The sequence below is a fragment of the Elephas maximus genome, chromosome X (assembly GCF_024166365.1).
Source record: "Elephas maximus indicus isolate mEleMax1 chromosome X, mEleMax1 primary haplotype, whole genome shotgun sequence".
NCBI classification, from domain to species: Eukaryota; Metazoa; Chordata; class Mammalia; order Proboscidea; family Elephantidae; genus Elephas; species Elephas maximus.
This window is the reverse complement of record NC_064846.1, coordinates 169,957,729-169,977,408: the sequence shown is the minus strand read 5'-3', so window position 1 is coordinate 169,977,408 and position 19,680 is coordinate 169,957,729. Positions and strand designations below refer to the sequence as shown.

The 19,680-nt window shown below is 44.7% G+C and overlaps 1 protein-coding gene across 1 annotated transcript in view; it reads left to right on the top strand.

The window, feature by feature from the left end:
* The window catches only part of WWC3 (WWC family member 3), a 129,882-nt gene that overhangs the window by 24,603 nt on the left and 85,599 nt on the right, over positions 1-19,680 (top strand). The window contains exons 2-3 of the mRNA XM_049873116.1: positions 14,147-14,256; positions 17,953-18,156. Coding sequence (XP_049729073.1) covers positions 14,147-14,256; positions 17,953-18,156 — 314 coding nt within the window. The remainder of the gene's footprint in view (positions 1-14,146; positions 14,257-17,952; positions 18,157-19,680) is intronic.

Sequence of the window (19,680 nt, the reverse complement as noted above, 5' to 3'; positions counted from 1 at the left end):
ATGGATAGCTTGTTTCAGATTGTCAAGGAGTTCCAAGACCTGCAAAGAACTGCTATCCTTGAGAATTTACTCTTCCCTGCACCCTTTGCTTTCCTGGCCATATTTAGTTTATGTTTTTTTGGTGACTGAATGTTTCAGATGTTTTGACATTTCTCCCTTGTGCATTTGTTCCTGGGTTCAGCTGGTGATATATTCAAAGATGCTGACTGAAAGGTTGGAGGTTGATATCCACCTAGAGGCGCCTCGGAAGAAAGGCCTGGTGACCTACTTCCCCCAAATCAGCCATTAAAAACCCTTTGCGGGGGAACCCTTCGGAGCGCAGTTTTACTCTGAAACACATGGGTCTACTCGGTGGCAACTGGTAATTAATGCAAAAAATTTTGGATGCGTGATAAAATCTGTTTGCATTTTCTCTTAGAAGACTGTGGAGGATTCTCTAAACTGAACCACAATAGAAAGGGGAGAACTTGAACTTGGCAGTGTTTGCAAAGCTGAAATCGAGAGGGTGGGACCCAGAGGACCGCTGTGTGCCTCTCGAGGTCTGAATGGACAGTGGAGAGTGGTCCCGAGGCCCTGTGGGCGCAGGCTGCATCTCCCTCTGTGCTGCCATTTCTAAAGAATGTTATCGTCCTGCCTCTTCTCTCCTAGGCCGGCGCGCTTTCCCTCTCCCATTCTAGTCAAGGCTTTTTCCGTCAATTGTTACTATTTCTTTTTCTTTTCCAAATCCTTCCTTAAAACCTCCTTTTTTAATTTGGAAATGTTCCTTTGTGCCTGTTATATTTAGTGGTAAATTAGGAACTGAAATGTTATAACATGGAATTTGATTTTGATTTTTAACAGACTGCGTTAAGACCTTCACGTAGCACTTTGGCAATGTTAAAAGTAAAAAGCTGGATGATAACTTTCCTAGCTGTATTCTCAGCAGAGTAGTCATCAACAGATTTGCTAGGAAGGTATGGGAGGTAAACAAGAGTTCGTAAGTGGAGCAGGGTGTTTATTACGCTCATCCTTCCAGCGGTAACAGAGTATCTTTATTTCTAGTGTTTTTCTCAGGGGTTGCGGGTCCTCAGATTCAGATCTTGGACCCTTTTGTTTTTGCTTTGAATCCCTTTGTCGAGTGCAGTGGGGAAGTGGAGGGAGCTATGGTTATGAGTGGAGGTGTCACAGTCTTGAATCCTGGCACCTGCGTCCTGATTTTGCTACTTCTTACATGTGTGTCCCTGAACACGGTTTCCTCCTATGTAAAGCTGTGTGATAATTAAATGAGATGCTCCCTGTTTGACTGAGTGAAATGCCTGGCTTTACTGTGGGTCTGGTGAGTCAGCCATACACTTAGTTGATCTCACTCGTCACCCCTAAGCATTAAGCTCTTTTGTGCCTATGTGATGGGATGCATCCATGTGTAGCTGTGTCCTGGGGCATTACCTTCCGAGTACTGCTGGTTGTTACCAAAGTAAGGAAGTTATTTTACATCAGACGCACAACCCAAACAAGAGCTTCATGGTATAGCAGTTACCACACTAGCCTTACAAGGTGCAATCTGCTCTAATATTTTCTATTAAAAAAAAATGAGGGACCAACTCAGTCGATTTCACTCCTCACTAATGGATTGTGACTATAGTATGTTGTCGTTGTGAGTTGCTGTTGAGCCCACTCCAACTCCTGGCGACCCCATGTACAACAGAATGAGATATTGCCTGATTCTGTGCTATCTTCATGATCGTTGATGTGCTCAAGTCCATTGTGGCGGCCCCTGTATATTCCGAGTGCCTTCAGCCTCGGGGACTCATCTCCCAGCACTATACCAGACAGTGTTCTGTTATGATCCGTAGGATTTTCATTGGCTAATTTTTGGAACTAGATCACCAGGCCTTTTTTTCTAGTCTTACTCTGCAAGTTCTGCTGAAACCACCATGAATGACCCTGCTGGTATTTGAAATACTGATGGCATAGCTTCCAGCATCATAGCAACACACAAGTCACCGCAGTAGGATGACCTGACAGATGGTTGGTGGAATGCATCTAACAGCTTTATATGAGCTAGAGAGCAGGGAAGGTAGCGATAGCACCTGCGTCCTCTAATTTTTTTTCTTCTCTGTGGTATCTTATATGATTTGAGTCCTGAAACTGTTTCTTCCCACTGTGAATGAAGTACTTAGTAGAGTCTCAGTATGCACGTATATATTTTTAAACAGCTTTATTGAGGTATAATTTATATACCATAAAGTTCTGCACACATTGATAAAATGTACCAAAAAAAAAAAAAAAACACCCAAAGCCCATGCCGTCGAGTCGATTCCGACTCATAGCAACCCTATAGGACAGAGTAGAACTGCCCCATAGAGTTTCCAAGGAGTGCCTGGCGGATTTGAACTGCCGACCCTTAGGTTAGCAGCCGTAGCACGTAACCACCATGCCACCAGGGTTTCCGATAAAATGTACAGGTTGATGAATTTTAGTAAATGTCTACAGTTGTGCAGCCTTCACCACAGTTCACTTTTAGAGCATTTCCATTGCTCCCCACCGTTCCCTGTCCCACTCCAACCCCTGATGACCACTGGCCTGCCTTCTGTCTCTGTGAGTATTTCGAAATGCCCGCATTTTTGGTTCTTCTGGGAAAAGGCATGTTTCAGAAATCAGACTCTCCCTGGTGTTGTCATGTCCCCCCCTCCCCCCGGGATGAATGAACTGCAGTGGCTGGAGTTCCTCCTGCTGGCCCCTCAGCTAGGCCTGGAGCCAGTGAGGAGGATCCATTGGGAGGGGCTGGGTCCTGGGGGCTGATCTGCATGTATGTGGGGTGGGGTAGGGGTTTGCAAGGCAGCTGCACAAGGGAGGCCCAGAGCTGACTCGGGGTCTCCAGTTGGGGCCCCTAGCCTGCCCTGGCTCCCATCCCTTAGTGCTGCGCAGCCAGGATGTCATTCCTAGGCGACAAGCCCCTGTTTCCGATGGCATTGGTAACCGATCCTGAGCACCTGTTCCCCTGGCCCCTGAGGAGAAAGTGCTGCATCCGGCACCTCGCAGGCAGCCTGTGCCTGTCACTCGCCCATCCAGGCACTCAAGCGCAAACCCGCACACCTGCCCACCAGCCTCCTCAGTCGGGATCAGCCCTGTGTACCAAAGGCTCGCTAGCCACGAGACCTGTGTCTGGGTGGCAGGTGCCATCCCTCATTGGCCAAGGGAGGTGGGTGTGCCCCGGCTGCGCAGCGGAGCACCTTGTGGGGCATGTAGCTCCGTGGGGTCAGGGCAGAGTTGGATGAGGTGGTGTTCTTTCCCTGAAGGAACAAACACCAGGGCAGATGCCACACGGACAAATAACCGCGTTCCACCTGTAGTTTTAGTAAATGTTGCAGGAGAAGGTGTTGAGGCTGGCTACAGAAAAGAAAGCTTCTTGCTTCCTGCTGAGATAGTTGGGGCTGGACAGGAGGAATCTGGATAACATTTTGGAAAGAAGGTCAGGGTCTGAGCAGGAAGGGGGTGGGTGGGAAGCGTGGCAGAAGGAAGAAGAATCCAAATTTGGGAATGGCAGTTCCCGCAGCTGGGGTGGGGGTGCTAACGGTTCCCACATGAGGTATTGTGGTCTTAGAAACCTGCTTCTTTCAAAATCCCACCGAGGGCTTGTGGAGGACGGCTCCTCAGGCCAGATGTTTCTAAAGGGGCCTCAGCCTCTGCCGGGTGGCTCTGGCAGTGATCACTCATAGAATCAAATGATGACAGACCCAGATGAGACCCCAGTGCTATGCCATGCCCTGCAGTAGCCACAGCCACATGGGATGATGGACGATGGAGCCAGAAGTGTAAATAAAACAAACCTCGGCTTTCAAAGACTTCCTACCAAACAAAAGAATGTAAAATATCTTGTTTCTAATTTGTTATGTTTATTACAGTTGAAATGATAATGTTTTGGAGATATGGGGTTAAATAAAATATATTATTCAAATTAATATCACCTACTTGTTTTTTTTACTTTTTTAAGTGTGGTGACTAGAGGATTTAGAATGATGTATGGGCGCTCATGGTATTTCTGTTGACCAGCGCTGCCCTAGGGAATTCTTTGGACCAGCTAGGCTAAAGTCTGTGTATTACTCTAAATTTTATCGCTAGAGCATATATATGGAGGTGAAGAAAGTATTTTCGTGTCCTCTCAAGACTCTGCACTGGATGGACTTGATGAGAAATTCCTTTTCTGGGTGGCTTTCAGATCAGGGGACCCTTGCTGGGTGGTGGTGTTTCAGATGGGTAAAGGCCCCTGGGCACCCCACTAGTTGTGGTTTCCTTTGGGTGATAGACTTGCACTGGGCCTGAGGTTTGCTTTCTTAACTTTGTGTTCTAGCACCTGAATCGCTGGCTTTTAAACTGTTTCTTTTGTACAGTATTATGCTGCTAAATTTGAAAAATAATGATATTCTCCCTGTGTTTAGGAAAAAAAAAATAACGTGGAAGGAAAACACGCATTTATGGGATATGTAGTAAGTTCCAGAAGCCTTTAATTGGTCACAGCGTTACTCCTCATCATCTCCATAGTAAAGATGAGAAAACTGAGGCACAGCAAGGCTGAGTCAGTAGCCCAAGCGCACCCTCACTGCTTGTTGTGGTTAGCTGCTGTCAAGTCAGTCCCCAACTCATGGTGGCCTCATGTACAACAGAACGAAACACTGCCATGATGGGCTGCAGATCAGACCCTTGTGATCAATGGGGTTTTCATTGGCTGATTTTCAGAAATAGATCACCAGGCTTCTCTTCCTAGTCCTTCTTAGTCTGGAAACTCCACTGAAACCTGTTCAGCATCCTAGCAACGTGCAGGCCTCCACTGACAAGACGGGTGGTGGCTGCACATGAGGTGCATTGGCTGGGAATCGAACCCAGGTCTCCTGCATGGGAGGTGGGAATTCTCCCACTGACACACGAATGCCTCATGCATCTTCACTAATAAGTACTTAAAGTGTAGTTCCCCAATTTTGTGTTTTTCCCGTAGGAGTTGTAAAAGTTATTGCTATCTATGCCTGTTGTCAGTATGATTCAACAAAAATGGATACTGAGGGACTATAGATGTATTAATTATGAAATCACTTGTTTGTGGTGTGTTTTGGGTACTCTGACTACTGTTGCACCAGTGCCTGAACAAGTTTGAGAACCGCTAGAATTATGAGGGAAGTCAAGCCCTGGGAAGGTTGCCGGTCTTCTTAAATGCCTCCTGGAACTGGTTTGTCTTAGGATAGTTTCTTCTTTACGGAGAATAGAATATCTTGCCAAGATCTTGCTTGCCTCTTTGTCTGCGGTGGACACTCCCTTCCTGGTGGACGGGCCCAAGTCAGGAAGTCACGTTTCGGATCAGAAGTTGGTGTGGCCAGTAGAGAATCGGAACGAAAGGATAGGGGAGGTCTTCACAGCTGTTTCATCAAGCTTGTCTGACGAATCGCCTTTCTCCTTCTAAGGATATGTGGTTCAAAAAACGGAGCGTCCTGTAGCGCCCTGGCCTCCCCAATCCTATTTTTCTTAAAATCTAGACCTTGTTGATCTCAGTTGAATTTGAAAGGCCCTTTTCCTTCTCCATTCTGTCCTTTTCCAATGTTTTCTTGACTTAATTGGTTCCATTCTGGTTTTTATATGATATCAGTTTCTGAAATTGGCCTGATAAATTTATCAAACACTTCAGTGGAGGCCTGTTGTGCTCTAGAGCCCTGGCTTAAAAAGATGAGTTAGAGGCAACAGCATTCTTTCTTTCAAGGCACTCAGGCTAATAGGGGAGGTAGCCATGTAAAATAATAATTATGCTACAAAGCGATAAGGGCTGTCCAAAATAGAAATATGGGCAATGGTCCTTCTAACCCCTTTCTTCTAACACTCCATGGTGGGGAACTCAAACCATCCAGCCCTTTCCAATTAAACATGCAATCTAAGTAAAAATAGTGTGGCAACTGACCACGCCCTTCCAATCAGATTGACCCATGCTAATCCATTCTCTACACGGAGATTCATTTTTACAGTATGCGATATGGCTCAGATGGTATCTGATCCTTCTCATTGTTCATCACAGAGCCCACTGGACTTTGCGTTGTCTTGGCTGTTGTATGCGTTTGGCTAACTTGATATGACTCAGTAAAGACACTCAAATCATTAAATGGGATGGAAATAATCAGACTTTTCATGGCTTCCAGTCATTTCCCACTTTGTCCGGATCTCCAAGTGTGCTAGCTAGCTAACTGCTGTAACAGCTCCAAAATCTGAGTAGCTTGACAGAATAGAGGTTTCTCATTCATGTCAGTTCAATATGGGTCATGGGGGTGGGGGAGGGGCTTCTAAGACACTCAATCCACATAGTCATTCAAGGACTCAGGCTCCTTCTAAGGTGTGATTTGCCCAACTTCTAGGACTTTGTAGTCCTCCACTGAATCCTCTGCTTTAGGCCAACAGGCAAGGGAAGAGAGAAGGCCTGGAGGAGCCTGCAAGAAGTTTACGAGACAGGCCTGGAAGTGGTGTATGTTCCTTCTGCCCACTTTCCACTGGCTAGAACCCAGTCACGATGCCCCACCCAACTGCAGGGAGGCTGAGAAGTGTGATCTTTTCATGTGTCCAAGAGGCAAATGAAGCAGGGGTTTGGTGGACACATAACATCGTTACTGTTCCTGGGAGGGACACAGTAAGTTCGAAAAGTCTCAGTAAGATATGGACCTGATTGAGGAAAACAGGAGAGAGGTAAAACTTGTTGATACTGAAGCAGCAAGACTGACCAAGTGGTGTGCCTCTGGTTTTTTCAGACTGAAGACTTTGAGACTGGAGTGAACCTCTATTGCCAAGGTTCCTGCAAATGCAGTTTTGTGCTACTTGGGGAAAGGAGTTCATCCGCGTCTGATTCTCTCTGGTTGTTTGTCTTGTGGACTTACTGCTGTTAAGAAAACCTCTTTCTTTCTTTGCAGTGTGTTTGAAGAGCCGTTTCCGCTTCAGATTAGTCTGGGAATTTGTCCGTGAACTGCGACGGTTAGCTTTGTGTTGGAGACAATGAAAAGACTGATAATGTATAATTTTTTTCTTTTTTATTCTGAAGAAGACAGCATTTTAATGCAGAAATCCCAAATGTTATTTAAGAATGATTGATTCTAAGGCTTGATCCCTAATGATCGAGCCACACACGTGATGTTAATACATGGAAATGCCAGTTACGATGGTTATTAGCCCCAGTTCTAGGTGTGATTGATTATTCTTGACCCAGAACTCCAGAATTGGGACTTGATGCAAATGCCACCTCAATTTGTATGTGTATTCTAAATATCCAAGGACGCTGTGTACATTTTCTTTTTATTTATTTTTAAATTTTAATTATTTTGCTGTTGTTGAGAATATACACAGCAAAACATACACCTGTTAAACAGTTTCTACATGTACCATTTATTGACATTGATTATATTCTTTGATTTATGCATCTATTCTCACCTCCTTTTCTGAGTTGTTGTTCCTCTATTAACATAAATTCACTGCCCCCTAAAGTTTCTATCTAATCTGTTGAGTTGCTGTTGTCAGTTTGATCCCATATAGGTAGTTCTTAAAAGAGCACAATGCTCAAGGCAGACATTTTTAGTAGTTAAGCGAAACTGTTGTTTGGTTTTAAGAAGACTTCAGGGGATATTTTTGGTTTAAGGTTTAAAGATTATCTCAGGGCAATAGTTTCGGGGGTTCATGCAGCCTGAATGGATTCAAAATGTCTGGAGTCCATGAGAATTTGAAATTCTGTTCTGTATTTCCCCCCTTTTGATCAGGGTTCTACTACAGAATCTTTGAGGAAAACATTCAGTCATGGTAGCCAGGCACCATCCCGTTCTTCTGGTCTCATGGCAAAGGAGGCATTTGTTTATGGAGGCAATTAGCCACATACTCCATTTACTCCTCTTATCCCTGGCTGTTGTAAAGAATTTCATTTTACTTGGATTCACAATTAATGCCCGTGGAAGCAGCAGTCAAGAAATCAAATGACATATTGCTTTGGGCAAATCTACTGCAAAAGATCTCTTTAAAGTGTTAAAAAGCAAAGATGTCACTTTGAGGGCTAAGGTGTGCCTGACCCAAGCCATGGTGTTTTCAGTTGCCTCGTATGCATGTGAAAGCCGGACAATGAGTAAGGAAAACAGAAGAATTGATGCCTTTGAATTATGGTGTTGGCGAGGAATATTGAATATACCATGGACTGCCAGAAGATTGAAGAAGTACAGCCAGAATGGTCATTAGAAGCAAGGATGGCAAGACTTCGCTTTGGATATGTTATCAAGAGGGACCAGTCCCTGCAGAAGGACATCATGTTTGGTATAAAGTAGAGGGTCAGTGAAAAAGAGGAAGACCCTTGATGAGATGGATTGACACAGTGACTGCAACAATGGGCTCAAGCATAAAAACGATTGTGAGGATGGTGCAGGACCAGGCAGTGTTTTCATTCTCTTGTACATAGGGTCACTGTGAGTTGGAACCAACCCGACAGTACCTAACAACAACAACAACAGCAACATGTCTGGCTGTACTTCTTTGTTGCAGTGTACATTTTCAGTGATTATTCAGAGTGACTTTTTGAGACTAATGTGGCAGTTTTGTGGTACATTTACTAGTATTCTAAACTTTGACAGAGAAATGAGGGATCTGTCTAAAAGAGCTTGTCAACTTTGTTTTGGGGGGAAGGGGTGTGACTGACATCTCTGGGAATCTGATGAAAGTTTTGGACTGTGCTCATGAATTTTTTTGTACGGTTTCAGGGAATTTGGGGACCCACTCACTGCTAAGTGAGAACCTCCTGCCCTGGGGTGTACATGCTAAGCCACTGAATGCCTGGAGAAACTAGCACAGCACACAGGGTATAATTCACCAGCTTAGTAACCACAAACGGGCTGAGTGCCCAAGATCCTGTGGGCTTTGAACTTCACACTGTGAGCCAGGTTATGGTAGAAAAGGTGAAGGAAGTCATTATAATTTCTTGAGGACTGGTTTGGAACTGTGTTGAGATTAATAGTATCCTCTCTGAATAGCCTATTACAAACAAGCATGAATTGGAAATATAAAGATGAACTTGTTCCAGGAGACTGGAAAGTGTAGTCCAAACTCCAAAGAATGACAGTGGCCTCCATTTGATAAAGAAATTGTCTTAAGAATTGGGTTTATACTTTTCTCTCTACTCCCACTTTCTGCAACCCACCTCTGTATTTTTCTGCAATTTGGTTAGGTGGTTTCTACATTTCAGCCCGTTTAGCCTTGGCTGGGAAGGAGGGTGTGGCCATACCTAGTCCAGAATGCTTTCCTTTGGAACTGAGAGCCTCACTGTGCAAGTCCATTTATCCATGTTTTAATTTTTTAAACAAGAGGTGCATAGATGTTAAACTTACTGGCTGGATCTCAGGCCAGCCTTTCTTTTGGGGGAGGTGGAAGGGAGTGGCAGAAAACTTGCATGGCTTTACCCCTGTACCAAGGACAAATGGCAATGCGGCTGGGCAATCTGATCAGTGTTGGAACTAACTAAAGAAGGGGGTAAGCACCCTGGTCAAAGAAATAGGACCTTCGAACAAAATGCATTATTATTGTTTTTAGCTTGACTTTCATTGAAACTATTTTAGTTGGCGTTCAGCATTTGAACTAGTAAAAGAAAATATAACAAAAATCAATTAAATTTACAAAAATAGAAAATGTTCTTCCTAGTTAAATTTTAATCCCAGGTTTGGGTGAGGTCCCATATTTTTAATCAGTGCCGAAACAGCTTTGGGCATTGTGAGGTAGGACTAGGAGTAACAGCAGTATCAGTAGTGTCACCGAACCTGTCTAACTTCACGGGGGATAATGCTAATCAAGATCAGCCCGAGGCTGATTCCTATGAAGTGGAGGTCAGACATACCTCCACTCTCCAACCTTTTACCAATTCTGACACCAGCTGTCCTCCCCACGGCACTCTCTCTTTCTCTGCTGGGTTCCATAATCCGTTGCAATGGCCACACAGAACTCACAGACCATACTTACAGTTAAGTGGTTTATTAAGAAAGTAATATTACAACTCAGGATCAACAAGCTATGACTCAGGATCAGGGAGCATGTAGGCAAGCAAAGTCTCCCTTCTTCAGTGCAGGACAGTTCTCTCAGCTCCTCTTAGTCATGCGTGCTTCCTCTCAGCCCCCTGAAGACAGGCTTTGGCCCTGCTGCCTATCGCTACTGGCTCTGCTGCTGGGCCCCTTCCAGGCCTGTCTTAGTTTTAGCTGTCTTCAGTGTTACAGCCCTTGACTAGTGTTTTAGCTTATTTAAGAGGTTCCTTGCCTCCTCTCACTCCCTGCTTCTTTCTTCCTTCTGCTGCTTTTCCTGCTGCTTTCTCTCTGACAGAACCTCTGTGGGGGGTTGCTTGCATATGTATATGACTCCTTGTCAATTTCAAGGCATGGCCCCTCCCAGTGGGGGGGGGCACAAACTGACCAATCCCCTCTTGGTAGGCCACAGACACTTCATTTGGATAGTAGGCTCAGCTGGACTACAACTCACCTCATTTGCATCGTCTATTGACCAATCCCTGAAAGGTACATATGAATTACAGGGTAGGTTGCAGCGCAGGACCAGATAAAAAATATCAAACCAAGTTGTTTACACCTTACCCAGGAAATATCAATCAACCTGGACAAAGGTATTAAACCCGAGGTTAGGGGGAAAAAGATCTCAAGCTGCTTTTCCAAAGAACCAAGGGAAAGGGCCACTTAAAGGAACTCATTTCATCATAGACATACCTGAATTCATAGCGTTATACTTTCACCCATGAAGAAATATTCCTTGAAATATACACCATTGTTGTTGAGTCAATTCCTACTCATAGCAACCCTGTAGGACAGAGTAGAACTGCCCGTAGGATTTCCGAGGCTGTAATCTTTTCGAAGCAGACTACCACATCTTTCTCCTGTGGAGTGGCTGGTGATTTTGAACTACCAACCTTTTGGTAGGCAGCCGAGTGCTTAACCACTGTACCACCAGGGCTCCTTGAAATATATACTACTACGGGCAGTCCCTGGGTTATGAATGAGATCCGTTCCTAAATCTGTCTTTAAGTTGAATTTGTAGGTAAATCAGAACAGGTACCAAAACCAAACCCAGTGCCGTCGAGTCGGTTCTGACTCATAGCGACCCTATAGGACAGAGTAGAACTGCCCCATAGAGTTTCCAAGGAGCGCCTGGCGGATTCCAACTGCCGACCCTTATGGTTAGCAGCCGTAGCACTTAACCACTACGCCACCAGGGTTTCCAGAACAGGTACATACGGTTCTTATTTAGCCTCAGTTAGTTAAATGTTTGTCTTAGTATATAGTATATATTTTACCTTTCTATGCCTATGAAACGCTTAAGAAATACTTCCAAATTGCACAGTGTTTTCATGAGTATTGCAAACTAGTACATGTGTTCGTTATTACGAACCGTTGTATCTAACTCAAATTTTAAACGTATAGGCTTTATGGCAGTCTGTTCTTAAGCACGAATTGTCCATAAATCAGACGTTCGTAACCCAGGGACTGCCATGTGCTTAAAAAGGAGTCCCTGAGTGGCGCAAACGGTTACGTGTTAGACTACTAGCTGGTTAAGCACTTGACTACTAGGCAAAAGGTTGGTGGTTCTAACCTCCCCAGAGGTGTCTTGGAAGACAGGCCTGGTGATCTGCTTCTGAAAAGTCAGCCTTGAGAACCCTGTGGAGCAGTTCTACTCTGCACACACGGGGTCACCATGAGTCGGAATCACCTTAACAGCAACTAACAACAAAAACAACTTAAAATTCCCTTACAAGTTGACCATCTGAAAGGGAGGTAGAAGTGAGGGTAGGACATTACCGAATATGCCTATCATGGAGAACTCGGTTATTATAAGCCTGGTAGAAATCTGTGCAAGAAGAATTAAGATTTACCTTCAAGTGGTTATTATTATTGTTGTTAGGTGCCATTGAGTCGGTTCCAACTCAGGGACCCAGCGTATGACAGAAACGCTGCCCAATCCTGTGCCATCCTTAGAATCGTTGCTGGGTTTGAGGCCGTCGTTGTAGCCACTGTGTCAGTCCATCTCGTTGTAGTGGTAGCTGTGCCAATTCACCATCTCACATTTTATGTGTGAATTGGGCTTTTCTTTAACTGCCAATTTTGGAAAAGTTGCTTTCCAGAAAAGAGTCAATGCAAATTTTACGTTTGAGAAATTGCACAATAAGATGGCCTTGGAATTCATGTTATTGCTTTTATTTCAGATGGCACCTTCTGTGCCAGTTTCTCGGGTACCCTGGCTTGTGCCTTTTTTCACCAAATAGACAAGGACTTGGAGGAGTCTTTTTGAATTGTCTTCTCTACTCCTTAGAGTTGGATGTGGAGATGGCAACTTACTCTTCACTTGCTGATGGACCGATTGATTGAGGCTAAATAAAAAAAAACCCAAACCCATTGCTGTCGAGTCGATTCCGATTCATAGCAACCCTATAGGACAGAGTAGAACTGCCCCATAGGGTTTCCAAGGAGCAGCTGGTAGATTCGAACTGCTGACCTTTTGGTTAGTGGCCAAACACTTAACCACGACACCACAGGGCTCTTGATTGAGTCTAGAGACATTAATCTCCTTTAATTTTACTCCAAGTACTGTATTGAGCCTTCGGAGTCCCTGAGTGGTGTAAATGGTTACCATGCTTGGTGCATTTTTCGCTAGGCTTATATGCATGAACCTAGAAGCAGAAATGTAGTCAAGACTCAGTGTAGGTTAAAGTAGGATTGTTTTTGCTGTGGTTTGGTGCCCATTCAGGACCTTGCTCATGCAAACACCCTGCCATTATTTGCTTGAGTTGGAACCCTGTCACTGTCACATCATTCCTGCATGTGATCGTGCAGATTGGGACAGGTAGCATGCGTGTTGTAGGCAAATCTTGTGATACCATGGTTTTTTGAGTGCATCGTGTTTGGGAGAATGTCTGTGGTGTGTTTGAATTCACCTTCCATATCTTTGTTTTTATATTGACTCTTAACTTGGGAAAAATGTTTAAAATAAAGGCACATTAATATCAGTGTCTTTCTGATGGTGTTTTATCAACTTCTAAATGTCCTTTGAAGAGAGCCCTATTATAGACCCAGTTTGGGGAATTCACATATTCAAAATTCATATGGGTCTCATGGGTTTTGGCTGCGATCCTGGTGTCTCACTTTCTTGGGGTCGGGAACTTGAACAGGACAGGAGTCCTAATTGGATGTGGGAGGGTTGGGTTAGTGAAATTTAGGTTATAGGATTCCCATGCATACCAGTCAGTGTGTTATTATAGAGGCCGGCAAATAGATAGCTGCCTACTTGCAGACAATTCTAGGTGTGTCCGGCTTTCTACAACAGCTGTGTGCCTAAAACTGTCTTGTCAATCAACATGACCCCGGGGGAGGGGGGCGGAGCAGGAGTCTCTACTTAAAAAAATCCATTTGAAAATCCCTGACTCCATCCCTTGCCTCAATCTAAGACTTCCAGAATCAGATTTGAGAGAGGTGTGGAGACAACACGCTTTCGTTGCTTGCTTTTCCCTAGAACACCGAAAGAAAGGACCATTTGAAAGTTTTGATCTGGACTGTATAAAGAATACAGAAAGTATTTAGTAGGCATCGTATTGTGTTGTTACCTTGCTTCACTTTTGTATTTGGCCAGTGGTTAATGTTTAATTCATTAAATTATGATCAGTAGCAGATGTAAATCTTGCAAATGCCTTTTATATAGATTGAAGCTGGTGTTCATGTGTAATGTGTGGAAATTGAAAGCTAGGGGGAGGGGGTCTGTGTCTCAGGTAAGAGAACAAAACGCAGCTCCTCTCCTATTGTTCTGGACGAGCTACATTCCATTGCCCCACAGTCATTAAACAGACTCTTTGGAAAAGACGCTTGTTTTACCTGTTTTGTTAGTAACTGTCAGTACCCATTTTCACTGATATTTAAAGTTGCACTTTGGGATATTAATGCTTTTCCATGTGAAGGTACTAATATGCTTATTGATTATTGTTTGAGCAAAGCCTGTGAAGTAATTTTCCAACTAAATGGAGCAAAAGCAGTCAATTGGATACTCTAATATATAATTTTGTATTAAAACCGAATTCTAAAGTCCATTTGGCAAATTTATGTGACATCGACCTGACCTTCAAATTTGTTTTCATTTGCAGGATAACAAAGCCATTGACCTTTGCCGATTGTGTTGGGGACGAACTTCCTTTAGGATGGGAAACCGTATATGACAAACAAATTGGAATTTATTACATGGACCACATAAATAGTGAGTAAAAAAAAAATAGAGAGTAGAGTGCCGTATTTTCGTTATTATACGTGAACAGATTTTCATGTTAGATCTCAAAGATTCTAAAAAGTTTTTGCAGTGCTAAACAATTGTTACTGCCTGATGAAGTATTAGACTGGCCTTTAGAAATGTAATCTGAAGTTTTCATGAGCTGAGTTCTTTAGAAAGTGAAGCAGTTATGTAGATGCACCTTGCATGTGTTTTGCTGAGGTCTGCATGTAATATGTTTTATAGAGGGTTTTAATATCTAATATAAGGAATAAATTTCCCAAGCAGCCTGGGAACAGAAGTACACGTCATCATGAGAAGCTTGTTTATTGCAAAATGGAACTTAAAAGTTCTTGAAACAATAAATGCCCAATGACTTCCCTTAACTTCGTTTTGTCTTATACATTTAATTTTAACTTTAATGCCTGATACCTTTTTGATCTTTGTGAAAGGAATAAATGGTTTAAATACCACAGCTAAAATAATGGGTCTTTGACCATGCCAGTCTCTTTGTGGAACTGTCTAGAACAGTGGTTCTCAACTGGGGGTGATTTTGCTCCCCCCAGGAGGTCATTTGACGATGTGTGGAGGCATTTTCGGTTGTCTAGGGGTGTGGGACACTACTGGCATCTAGTGGGCAGAGGCCAGGGATGCTGCTAAACACCCTACAATGCCCAGGACAGCCCCCACAGCAAAGAATGACCTTGCATCAAATGCCAATAGTGTCAAGGGTAAGAGCCTGCTCCCAGAGTCTCCATTTCATTCTAGATCAGTTCTCCACTCCTCACACGTGGCCTTCTGCCTTCCTTGGTCCCGGGTACAAGCTGGGGATCCATTTCTCTCTCAGATTCACACTTTGTCACACTCTCCTGTTTGTATTCTAGTCCCCCTCAGTGTTTCTGTCATTGTCATTTTTATTACCGGGACTGCTGCCTGTGAGATAAAGACATGAAGCCTGGCTTCCCCTTGGCTGAGTTCTTTCCTTCAGTTTATTGAGTGCGGGGAGGCTGGAGGGCCCTGAAGATAGATAGTGCCCTCCATGTGAGTGACTTAGGAAGAAGAGCTCTCCTTACTCTGGGCTCGCGGCCTCTCTTTTCCCCTTAGTGTGATCCACCCCAGGTTGGTGTCTTCAGGGCCGATTCCTGCGTGGCTGCCAACCTCCCGAGTTCAGTGTGTGGAAACCTGAATTGGGAGTCCTTTTCCTGTCCCTGTTCTCAGGGCAGGGGAGTGACTGATACATGACATTCAGCTTGCGCTCAATTACAGTTGTCATTTAAAGACTATGCAGTGGTGACTGGAGATGGGGATAAGTGGTGTCCCAGCCTGTAGCTCTCCCAGGTGGCAAGAGGGTTTCTAGATGGTTTTACTACTCCCTGAACAGGGCGAGGTGCTTGACAGAAAAGAAGTTGAGAGGCTCCAGCTGAGGGCCAGCCCTCCCGTGGCCCCCCAGCTGACGTGGCTGCCGCCATGTGTGTGAGTGTGAGTCAGGCTGTCTGGGCTTGGCACTCCGCTAGCTGCTTCACCCGTGGGGCTGCCCCGTGGGGCTGCTACAGATCAGCCTTGGTACACTGCAGTGTGACTTCATCAGCAGGCTCCATCCTTCCCGACCTGGTGCCATGTCTCCCAGCAGCGTAGGCATTTGCTTTACGCAATCCTTCTAGACAAGCTTGCCTGCCACTGTCGAGGCCCAGGACCGTGCAGGCTCTCCTGACCCAAACCCGATGTGCTCATTCTTCAATATCCCTCTTCTCCCGGTTTCCCTTGCTCACTCCCTGCTCACCCCCTGAGTCACAGCAAGCATGGGTGGAACGCTGCTCGTTGCCTGCCACTCAGTTTAGGCCCTGAGGATACAGGGAATGAAACCCAGCCTCCGCCCTCATGGAGATGCCACTCTAGATGGGGCCAGGAACCCTAATGTTGAATCATCACCAGGGACTGGCTTCTGCCACTGTGAGTGTAATGGAAGGACCCAGCCTTGAGGGTGGAAGTCTGCAGTCGTACCACCTCATCCCAGAAAGTAAATTAGTGGTTACCAGGGGCTGGAGGGAGAAGGAATAGGGGAGTTATGCTTAAGGGATAAGATTTTCTGCTTGGGGTGATGAACAAGGTTTGGAAATAGATAGTGGTAATGGTTGTACAACGTGGTGAATGTCCCTGTATTGTACAGTTAAAAGTGGGTACAATGGCAAATTTTATGTTACACAGTAAAACCTGTGAAAGCCAGAACCTGTGTAAGGCAGAAAGCTGTCAGAGAAGGAAAACCCAAATATTTTCTACTAATAGAGAGTGACAGAAAATCGGTAAGCTGTACCCTGTCAAAGGCGAAAAACTGGCAAGACCTGGAAAAACAAGGCAATCCCATCGAGTTCCTGCTTTCACAGGTTTCACTGTATATATTTTAGCTCAATAAATTAAAAAAAAAAAAAAGAGGTGCCTTCACAATGAGTCTTGAAAGATGCAAAGATTTCCTGGTGGGCAGAAGGGGACAGAGCAGCGTAGATGAATCAACCAGGCATGTTCAGGGACTTAGGAAATGTTCAGTCTGTTTAGAGGATGACAGTGGGGAAAAGGACAGAAAATCGAGATGAAGCTGGCAAGTCAGTTTGGGGATTCTGTGTCATGCTAAGGCGATTGGACTTTGTGCTTTAAGAATTTCAAGCAGACTTAGGAAGGGAAGTTTAGTGAGTTCCCTGAGGGTGGATTGTGGTGGAAGAGGCAGAAAGCCTGTTTATTCCTGGAAGGAGAGCATCAGGTCCTGATTAAACTAAGGAGAGATGGAGAGAAGGGTAGGTAGTTCATCATTATCATACCAAGGGACAGGAATCACCAATTCTTGATGACCCATAGAATATTCCGGGTGAAGGAAAGGAGCAGGAGTTATTGGAGGATGAGTCCCAGTTGGTTCCCAGGTTGGGAAGGTGGGTAGATCCAGGTGATGCTGAAGGAGAAGTAGATGTTTGTTATTGTTGTGGTTGGTTGACTTTGTTTTGTTTTTGGTAGTGGAAGGGCAAAGGATAAGAATGAGCTCTGCTTTGCACTAATAACTCAGAATTACTTTGGGTCCATCCAGATGGAACTGTGTCTAGGAAGCAGTCGGAAATAAAAATTGGAATTCAGGAGAGAGGTTGGAGCAAAAGATAGGCATGAGCCCTTAAGAGAGCCACTGGAGTAAGAAAGAAGAGCGGAAGAAGGGAATTTATGGGTAGGAGGAGACAAGGAAGTCAGCGAAGAGTGAGAAAATGCTGCTTGGTCTCTCATGGAGATGAAAGAACAGGAGAGCAAGCCAAGTCAAGTGGCAGTAGAGTTTATAGCTTCCTGCATGAAGGAAGTCCATAAGAAGAAGGTTGTAAATATCTATTAGTTTGACAGTTACGAGCTCATTTGGGCTCATCTACTCCAACGTTTATTTATACTGTGGTCATTATCTGTGGGAAATTGTCTTGTATTGTCTTCCCCACTCCAATGGACTATTTCGTATCTGCCTTGTTGAGTTTTCTTCTTGACTCAACTGTGGATATATAGATAGAAGGTGTTCCACACTTTACAAAGGTTCATTATGTAGAATCTTGCAGAATGCACATCCTGGTAGTTAAATTTCATATTGACTAGTAGCATAACTACATGGCTGTTTGTCAGCCTAAAGATTTTTCTTGTAAGCCACTTGTGTTCTTACCCTTTGGATTTCAGAGCTCACTCAGATTGAGGATCCCCGAGAACAGTGGAGACGAGAGCAAGAACGGATGTTGAAGGAATATTTAATTGTAGCCCAGGAGGCTCTCAATGCCAAGAAAGAAATATACCAGATTAAGCAGCAACGGTTTGAGCTGGCCCAGGAGGAGTACCAGCAGCTGCACAAGATGTGTGAGGATGACTGCCGCTCGTACGCCAGCTGTGAGTTGACCTGTCCCCTGCAATTAACACTCATGACCTTATGAGCCATCTCTCTGCTAGGTTACCTGTAAACTCCAAAGTTCACTTGGGCAAGATGGTTTCATATTGAGTCTAATTGCATGCTTTTAGGTAATCACTACTGTGCCCTGGAATCAGATGGTCATCTGGTAGCCATTCAGTTAGCAAACATTTGGCAAGTACTCGGCTGCTAACCAAAAGGTTGGTAGTTCAAACGGGAGAAAGATGTGGCAGTCTGCTTCTATAAAGATTACAGCCTTGGAAACCTTATGGGGCAGTTCTGCTCTGTCCTCTAGGGTCACTGTGAGTTGGTATCAACTGGACCGCAACAGGTTTTGGTTTTTTTGGTGCCCAGGTGCTGAGATGTGGTGACCAAGAAAGGAAAGGCCCCTGGCCTCCTGGAGCTTATATTCAGATGGGGAGACAGAAAATAAACAAGTTCGAGGTGGTGATGTGCAACAGCCTGGGGTCTCATGAGTGTCAGTGTTGAGGAGCCTGTTGCTGGGAGATGGCTGCAGCTCATCCTGCCTGTCTGGGGCGATTCCTTGGAAAATCCATGCAATGGTCTCTTTAATCCTGGATAGAAAGATTGAGGAGCCTTCTAGTGTGTCAAGCACCTGTCTCTTCCTAGAGTCCTTTATCGGGCGTTAGGAGGAGGAGCTCGGGGTAACTCAGAGAATTGGGAGGATCTTTTTCTGCCCAGAAGTAAGATGGACACACACTGATGTCCTCAAAAGGAACCCTTCTTTCATTTAGGAGGCTGCACAGGGTGGGCTCCCATTTCATTAGTTCTCAGCAGCTGCTTAGGGCTGGGAGGCAGTTTATTTGGTTACTGACACAGTTGGTCCCTACTTGAGCCCAGTCCATGCTGGCAGAGTTGGCGCACCTAACAGCCCGTCACAGGGTGCATGGCCATAACTGTCCTGGAGACTAGTCAGCTTGTGGAGAATGTATGAAGTTGGTATACTAAGTTCTGTTGAATAAAAACCCAAGTCTGTTTGAGACATGAAGGAACTCACCTGTTGACTTGGCAATCCTAACATGCCCATCAGGTTTCATTGCTCAATCTGCTAGAAGACTCTGTAGATACCATCACTGTTTCCTCTTGTGAAGGTAGCCTTGGAGGCCAGTTTGGGCCTGCTTGTTTTCATGAAAGGGCTGGAGAGGCCAGTGAATCTTGCTGGGGGCCTATCAGCTGATCAGGGAAAAGACTATGAATGGAATCCCAGAGTTAATCCAAGTGGTTTATCAAGCTGTTCCTATCCCTGGGGTTTCAACTGAACTCTTTCAATTCACCATTTAACCTGAACTACGAATTAAAAAAAAAAAAGCCTACTACACGACTCAAATGAATTATTTCTTGCCATGAGATAAAATTAAAGACGGGGATCCTGTTGGCTTGAATCATTGTCATCTAACAGATGTCTCATCAGCCATGGCATAGGTGCTGGGCCCTGGTAGGAGCAGTGGTAGCAGTATCCATAGCACATCTGTCATCCAGCCAGC